Source organism: Montipora foliosa, chromosome 12 (assembly GCF_036669935.1).
Source record: "Montipora foliosa isolate CH-2021 chromosome 12, ASM3666993v2, whole genome shotgun sequence".
Lineage (NCBI taxonomy): Eukaryota > Metazoa > Cnidaria > Anthozoa > Scleractinia > Acroporidae > Montipora > Montipora foliosa.
The window spans coordinates 31,716,608-31,725,248 of record NC_090880.1 but is presented as its reverse complement, the minus strand read 5'-3'; the positions used below and the strand labels follow the sequence as shown (position 1 = coordinate 31,725,248).

The following is an 8,641-nucleotide window of genomic DNA, read 5'->3' as shown; positions in this document are numbered from 1 at the left end:
TACCAGTAGCAATTAAGAATTCTGAATCACTCGATATTTTTAAGAGTAAAGTTAAAACACACCTGTTCCGCCAGTGCTATAGAGTATAGAGATCATATTATATATAGTTTATAGAGATTACTATTATTATTATGTGTAGTGTATAAACCTTATTTTCATTATTATACAGCATATAGATTTCCATGTTTTTCTTTAGAAATCTATTGTAATTTTAGAGTTTCTCATACTGCATGTAATTTGAATGTAAGATTTGAATGTAAGATTGTAAGATTGTAAAGCTTTGAGAATTTTGTAAAGCTAAATATATATTATTATTATTATTATTATTATTATTATTATTATTATTATTATTATTATTATTATTATTCTGAGATGAATGAGAAACCCATAAGGGTTGAAACGCGTAACGGCCCCTTGTGTGCTGGGAAACAATCTTCTGATTGTTCAATTTGCTAAGTACCATATTTGGAACAACAAGAGAGAAACATTCAACCAATCAGTTTGCAAGAACACCGTGACGCAATACCACCAATGTTCTCGCGCGAAATTAACTGGAGCGAGGGGTTTCCAAATAAGGTACTTAGCACTGAATATTCGGAAGCTGTGAACGCGCGTTACACCTTTTCAACCCTTATGGGTTTCTGGATGAATTGTATGCATCGAATGTTAATAAAGTTATCCCCGGAATGCAATAGCTGCGATATTAAAGACTCGCGTCATATTTGTCTCAGGGTTGGGATATTGTTTCAAGTCTAGAAAAGGGCGTGGCTCCTACATTTTTCGCGTTTGCTAAGCATTGATTATCCCCTTATAAGAATCAAAGAAGTAATATTTTTTAATTTCTTCTTTCTAAGGTTGAGAGTTGTCCTGAACAGAAAGGACTTGTGAGGTAAAAAGCAACGTAAAGTAGTGAATTCTTTTTCCTGAAAGAGCATTCGGGGGTTTTTTCTTTTTTTTGGGGGGTGGGGGGGGGGGGGGGGGGAGCTGGTGGGGCTTTTCTTGCGCTCTTAGAAACAAGAGCGAAGAAGAGCCGAAAAGAATTAAAAGACGATGCTTTTGAGTGTTTTCACAAACTAGAGCAATGACCGCGTTTTAACCGGAACAAGAGGTGTTTCTCATTACTCCGTGAAGAAAACAGGCCGTGCCTGACGAAATGTTAAAAAAATATACTAGCCTCAGCCGTAAAGCCAGCCTGGCTCTATTATTCGATTATCTGAGAATGGAGTGTAACACACCGGATGATTCATGAGGGACACCTACTTGGCTGCAGTTTCGTTGTTCAGGGTCAGTAGCATCGCCGCTGTGACGTCATGTATGTGTTTCAATTTGGCTTCAGTCCATGCACAGGCTCATTTGGGTGAAGAAGGACTGGTGAGGAAGGTTCTCACAGAGTCCTCACCAGCACCTGCAGAGCAGGAGTGTTTAATTCTAATATTCCCTTTTAGAGCTGAACTGGTCATCGGTGGTTTTGTGGTGAAAGAAATTAGTTCCGATCCACCCAAGTGTCTTGTTACCTACATCACACGCGTGGATTTGAAAGGTGAGTGGTTTTTGCCTCCATCATGCAGCAAACTTGCCACGTAAGACAGGCCTTTTATCCACTAGGGAAAAAAATGCTATCACAACGCCCAGAATTCTGCATTTTTTCAGCACCTGTACCAACTGAGTCAACGTGACGACATATTTTTTTAAGGCTGGGTATTTTACGCTTTTCTGAGTATGGTAGTGGTGATTGTCCTACAGTGAGAGTACTTGCTATCCACCAGGGTGGGCGGACTGGGTGTCTTTTGTGACTTGTAAGTGGTTTGTAAGCACACTTATCTTCTCTAAGAACGGTGTCTCTGTATACTTTGGTTTTCGCCATTTAGAAAAACCAATATTTAAAAGAATTTGATTTCGCAACACTGCATCTTTCGCGCGAATTTTTGGACCTCTACCCTCTCGCACGAGTTGGGGCTCTTTCTCGCGCTTACTCTGGCGATTCCCTCTCGCGCTCCGAAATTCTTTCGACATCAAATCATTTATTTCCCTTCTCTCGATACGTTCTCTTATCAACGTAATGTACAAGTGGAGAATAGTTTCTCTCTTTCTATTTTCAGGAAGTCTTCCTACTCGACTTGTCAACAGAGTGACGTCAACTCAGCCCCAGGGTGTTGCGATAATTCGTGACAAACTGGAAGCTCGTTACCAGGCTGATCGAGGGGCATCCGACAGTGGTGAGATGCCCAAGATTCAAAAGAAAGGCGTTAAGTTGTGGAGGGAGCTAACAGCGGGAAGCAATGAAAGTGAAGCAGAGAAGAAGCAAGAGGCTGGCCCTCATCGAATGGCTGAAGCGCGGCCAGAGGAAATGTTTTCTAGCCAGATACTCAGGAGTAGGCCTGGTGTGTGCTGTTAATGTAGATTTTGGATTTCTGAACAAGTTTTTATCATAGAAAATTCGCGACAAAATTGTGCTTTCGTTTCGCTGTAATTCTCGTGTCAAAGAAACGGTATAATAATGTAAATAAGAGAATAACGATATTTATATTTGCAGATTACCTGTCCTCATACTACGAAAGTCAAGCTCGACATCTCTGTGCAATAAGCGCATTCAAAATTTCCTCGTATTACTTGATAAAAGTATGTGGTTTTTTGTTGTTGTTTTTTTTTGCCGTTTTTTTTTTTTTGAAGAAAGGGTTTTTCTGATTACATGAAAAATACGTTTTCTCTCCCGTCCCCTTCTTATGCATGATCTTCGCAGAAATCACATCCTGTTCCTCAATAAACCTGGAACAACCAGTTATGGTCTCAGTTCTCTTTTTTCTTACGTATCAGCTAAGTTGCGGAATGCGCTACCTGATTTTATCCGTACCTATGAGTTTACTGTTTTTAAAAGAGATTCCATGGCCGCATTTTGTACAGCGGCTTTTCTTTTTAATGAATATATCTTTTAGTATTATGTATTTAGTAGATATCTGTATATGTTATGTATTTTAGCTGTAAATGTAATGTCTCGAAGATATTAGCTCCTGTGCTTATTCGGAAAAAGCTTATGACTGTATGTATGTTACCTTTAGTAGGGCGCATGCGTACACTTTGTAATCTGCGACTCCAGTGCTTACCATATGAGAAATAAAATGACTTTTCTCTTGAATATATAAGCAATCTAATTGTTACGCTATATTGACAAGGGCGGTTTGGAGCTGTGAGTAGGCGTGGGATTTGTCACATATGGTTTAGGGGCCGACATATCTCTCCCTCAATGCCGTACCGGGAGGCAAGGTCGGTAGCAGAAAGCAGCGAAGGGCCAACTGCGTCCAAAAGCGATCGCACGGGCCGAAATCCCGGGATGACTCGTTTGGTACGACGCTCCAGCGCCGGTGTCTGGAGGTACTGCGTTTTTCTCTCTTGTTCAAACATTCCGTCAGCGCATACGCAGCAAATGTTCTGGCTCTTCGATACCTAGCCTAGCAAAAAAAATTAACATGCTGGGTTTTTTTTTTTTGTTTTTTGTTTTGTTTTTGCCAGAAATTGACATTTAGGTTGATCTTGTAGGTATAAACGTAACGTAAGAACCGTGCGTGTCTGGTCTTGTCTCAGACAGAGGCGAGAGATGGTTTCATGCAGACCCGGACGCCTAAGGGACCGTTCATTTTTTATGAGAAAGGGGGGGCTGGTGGGATTTGGGGGGGGGGAACCACTAAAAAAAAATTGGCTTGAAAGGGGGGGCCAGCCGAAAAAAAATGAAGGAAAAGGGGGGGTTTGGACGAAAAAAATAGATTAAAAATAGGATAAGAGATTTTACAAATTCTTGCGAATGAATACTCTCAGAACTGGACAAACCGAAGTGGGAGGCAGGAATGAATCAGGTCAACTAAACAGCAGTGATGAAAGCAGTGAGGGAGAGGAAACTGATGATGACTACAAGAGTGATGCCCCTGACTCTGAAGACGACTCAAATGATGTCGTTCTTGCTTTTATCACCTCAGATGAGGGATACGCAGACGAGCGGCCAGCTACAACACGCTCAGGACGAGCTGTAACAAGAAGAGCAGAAATTGACTTTTCATTCTTTTGAGTGATTTGTTAAAAGCAGCTTTCCAGCTTTCAGGTTTCTTTCAATAAATTATGTGAAATGTAACAAAACGAAATTTTAATGCTGCAGTAACTTTTAACACCATATGTATTTTTTATTCAAGGGGGGGGGGGAGGGAGCTTCCAAAAAATTACTCTGATGAGGGGGGAGGGGGGGCAGAAGAAAAAAAATCCGAAATTGGGGGGGGGGGGTCATACAATTTTCAAATTACACTTCTCCAAATTCCACCAGCCCCCCCTACCCCATAAAAAATAAACGGTCCCTAAAATGCTCTGTTGTAAACATGGCGAATTACAAGTGAAGTTGTCTCTCTGGCCTTTCTGTTGACGAATTCCAGGACCTACTGAAACAATCTGGGCAACTTTTGAAAGCTAAAACCTTCAATCGATGCGTTATTTTGCTGGTAGGACTGGGTGGCCCGACACTTATGCAAAAAACTATGAAATGAGAATCGGGAGTCTTCCCTTGTCATGGAATGGCAGAATTACCCAGAATTCTTTTTGGGCATGAGCGAGGCAACTTAAGAAGCACGAGACTGGTCCTCATCGAATGGCTGAAGCGCGGCCAGAGGAAATGTTTTCTAGCCAGATACTCAGGAGTAGACCTGGTGTGTGCTGTTAACGTAGATTTTGGATTTCTGAACAAGTTTTGATCATAGAAAATTCGCGACAAAGTTGTGCTTTCATTTCGCTGTAATTCTCGTGTCAAAGAAACGGTATAATAATGTAAATAAGAGAATAACGATATTTATATTTGCAGATTACCTGTCCTCATACTACGAAAGTCAAGCTCGACATCTCTGTGCAATAAGCGCATTCAAAATTTCCTCGTATTACTTGATAAAAGTATGTGGTTTTTTGTTGTTGTTTTTTTTTTTTTGCTGTTTCTTTTTTTTTTTTTTTGAAGAAAGGGTTTTTCTGATTACATGAAAAATACGTTTTCTCTCCCGTCCCCTTCTTATGCGTGATCTTCGCAGAAATCACATCCTGTTCCTCAATAAACATGGAACAACCAGTTATGGTCTTAGTTCTCTTTTTTCTTACGTATCAGCTAAGTTGCGGAATGCGATACCTGATTTTATCCGTACCTATGAGTTTACTGTTTTTAAAAGAGATTCCAGGGCCGCATTTTGTACAGCGGCTTTTCTTTTTAATGAATATATCTTTTAGTATTATGTATTTAGTAGGTATCTGTATATGTTATGTATTTTAGCTGTAAATGTAATGTCTCGAAGATATTAGCTCCTGTGCTTATTCGGAAAAAGCTTATGACTGTATGTATGTTACCTTTAGTAGGGCGCAAGCGTACACTTTGTAATCTGCGACTCCAGTGCTTACCATATGAGAAATAAAATGACTTTTCTCTTGAATATATAAGCAATCTAATTGTTACGCTATATTGACAAGGGCGGTTTGGAGCTGTGAGTAAGCGTGGGATTTGTCACATATGGTTTAGAGGCCGACATATCTCTCCCTCAATGCCGTACATGTACCGGGAGGCAAGGTCGGTAGCAGAAAGCAGCGAAGGGCCAACTGCGTCCAAAAGCGATCGCACGGGCCAAAATCCCAGGATGACTCGTTTGGTACGACGCTCCAGCGCCGGTGTCTGGAGGTACTGCGTTTTTCTCTCTTGTTCAAAAATTCCGTCAGCGCATGCGCAGCAAATGTTCTGGCTCTTCGATACCTAGCCTACCAAAAAAAATTAACATTGTGGTTTTTTTTTTGTTTTTTTTTGTTTTTGCCAGAAATTGACATTTAGGTTGATCTTGTAGGCATAAACGTAACGTAAGAACCGTGCGTGTCTGGTCTTGTCTCAGACAGAGGCGAGAGATGGTTTCATGCAGACCCGGACGCCTAAAATGCTCTGTTGTAAACATGGCGAATCACGAGTGAAGTTGTCTCTCTAGCCTTTCTGTTGACGAATTCCAGGACCTACTGACACAATCTGGGCAAGTTTTGAAAGCTAAAACCTTCAATCGATGCGTTATTTTGCTGGTAGGACTGGGTGGCCCGACACTTATGAAAAAAACTATGAAATGAGAATCGGTAGTCTTCCCTTGTCATGGAATGGCAGAATTACCCAGAATTCTTTTTGGGCATGAGCGAGGCAGCTTAAGAAGCACGAGACTGGCCCTCATCGAATGGCTGAAGCGCGGCCAGAGGAAATGTTTTCTAGCCAGATACTTAGGAGTAGGCCTGGTGTGTGCTGTTAACGTAGATTTTGGATTTCTGAACAAGTTTTCATCATACAAAATTCGCGACAAAGTTGTGCTTTCATTTCGCTGTAATTCTCGTGTCAAAGAAACGGTATAATAATGTAAATAAGAGAATAACGATATTTATATTTGCAGATTACCTGTCCTCTTACTACGAAAGTCAAGCTCGACACCTCTGTGCAATAAGCGCATTCAAAATTTCCTCGTATTACTTGATAAAAGTATGTGGTTTTTTGTTGTTTTTTTTTTTTTTGCTGTTTTTTTTTTTTTGAAGAAAGGGTTTTTCTGATTACATGAAAAATACGTTTTCTCTCCCGTCCCCTTCTTATGCGTGATCTTCGCAGAAATCACATCCTGTTCCTCAATAAACCTGGAACAACCAGTTATGGTCTTAGTTCTCTTTTTTCTTACGTATCAGCTAAGTTGCGGAATGCGATACCTGATTTTATCCGTACCTATGAATTTACTGTTTTTAAAAGAGATTCCAGGCCCGCATTTTGTACAGCGGCTTTTCTTTTTATTGAATATATCTTTTAGTATTATGTATTTAGTAGGTATCTGTATATGTTATGTATTTTAGCTGTAAATGTAATGTCTCGAAGATATTAGCTCCTGTGCTTATTCGGAAAAAGCTTATGACTGTATGTATGTTACCTTTAGTAGGACGCATGCGTACACTTTGTAATCTGCGACTCCAGTGCTTACCATATGACAGATAAAATGACTTTTCTCTTGAATATATAAGCCATCTAATTCTTACGCTATATTGACAAGAGCGGTTTGGAGCTGTGAGTAAGCGTGGGATTTGTCACATATGGTTTAGGGGCCGACATATCTCTCCCTCAATGCCGTACCGGAAGGCAAGGTCGGTAGCAGAAAGCAGCGAAGGGCCAACTGCGTCCAAAAGCGATCGCACGGGCCGAAATCCCGGGATGACTCGTTTGGTACGACGCTCCAGCGCCGGTGTCTGGAGGTACTGCGTTTTTCTCTCTTGTTCAAACATTCCGTCAGCGCATGCGCAGCAAATGTTCTGGCTCTTCGATACCTAGCCTAGCAAAAAAAATTAACATGCTGGGTTTTTTTTTTGTTTTTTGTTTTCTTTTTGCCAGAAATTGACATTTAGGTTGATCTTGTAGGCATAAACGTAACGTAAGAACCGTGCGTGTCTGGTCTTGTCTCAGACAGAGGCGAGAGATGGTTTCATGCAGACCCGGACGCCTAAAATGCTCTGTTGTAAACATGGCGAATCACGAGTGAAGTTGTCTCTCTGGCCTTTCTGTTGACGAATTCCAGGACCTACTGAAACAATCTGGGCATTTTTTGAAAGCTAAAACCTTCAATCGATGCGTTATTTTGCTGGTAGGACTGGGTGGCCCGACACTTATGAAAAAAACTATGAAATGAGAATCGGAAGTCTTCCCTTGTCATGGAATGGCAGAATTACCCAGAATTATTTTTGGGCATGAGCGAGGCAGCTTAAGAAGCACGAGGCTGGCCCCTTATCGAATGGCTGAAGCGCGGCCAGAGGAAATGTTTTCTAGCCAGATACTCAGGAGTAGTGGTCGCAGCGGTTGAATAACAAATGGATGAAGGGGTAGTTTCTGGATTCGCTCTGACGAAGGGCTAACGCTCGAAACGTCAGCTTTTAGAATCTCTGTACGGTGGCCAATTTACATTATCAACTCCGTTGATAAAACCAAATTTTTGTATACTCAGGAGTAGGCCTGGTGTGTGCTGTTAACGTAGATTTTGTATTTCTGAACAAGTTTTTATCATAGAAAATTCGCGACAAAGTTGTGCTTTCATTTCGCTGTAATTCTCGTGTCAAAGAAACGGTATAATAATGTAAATAAGAGAATAACGATATTTATATTTGCAGATTACCTGTCCTCTTACTACGAAAGTCAAGCTCGACATCTCTGTGCAATAAGCGCATTCAAAATTTCCTGGTATTAATTGATAAAAGTATGTGGTTTTTTGTTATTGTTTTTTTTTGCTGTTTTTTTTTTTTAAAGAAAGGGTTTTTCTGATTACATGAAAAATACGTTTTCTCTCCCGTCCCCTTCTTATGCGTGATCTTCGCAGAAATCACATCCTGTTCCTCAATAAACCTGGAACAACCAGTTATAGTCTTAGTTCTCTTTTTTCTTACGTATCAGCTACGTTGCGGAATGCGATACCTGATTTTATCCGTACCTATGAGTTTACTGTTTTTAAAAGAGATTCCAGGGCCGCATTTTGTACAGCGGCTTTTCTTTTTAATGAATATACCTTTTAATATTATGTATTTAGTAGGTATCTGTATATGCTATGTATTTTAGCTTTAAATGTTATGTCTCGAGGATATTATC

The 8,641-nt window shown here is 40.5% G+C and overlaps 1 protein-coding gene across 4 annotated transcripts in view; it reads left to right on the top strand.

Moving 5' to 3' along the window:
* The window catches only part of LOC137980233 (steroidogenic acute regulatory protein, mitochondrial-like), a 34,878-nt gene extending 31,430 nt beyond the window's left edge, over window positions 1-3,448 (top strand). For 3 of the 4 annotated variants that reach the window (XM_068827631.1, XM_068827629.1, XM_068827630.1), the window contains 3 exons: window positions 855-889; window positions 1,446-1,540; window positions 2,100-3,448. In XM_068827631.1, the coding sequence (XP_068683732.1) occupies window positions 855-889; window positions 1,446-1,540; window positions 2,100-2,395 (426 nt within the window). In that variant the 3' untranslated portion in view covers window positions 2,396-3,448. The remainder of the gene's footprint in view (window positions 1-854; window positions 890-1,445; window positions 1,541-2,099) is intronic. The other variant, XM_068827632.1, reaches the window with a different exon arrangement.
* Window positions 3,449-8,641: the final 5,193 nt, after the last annotated feature.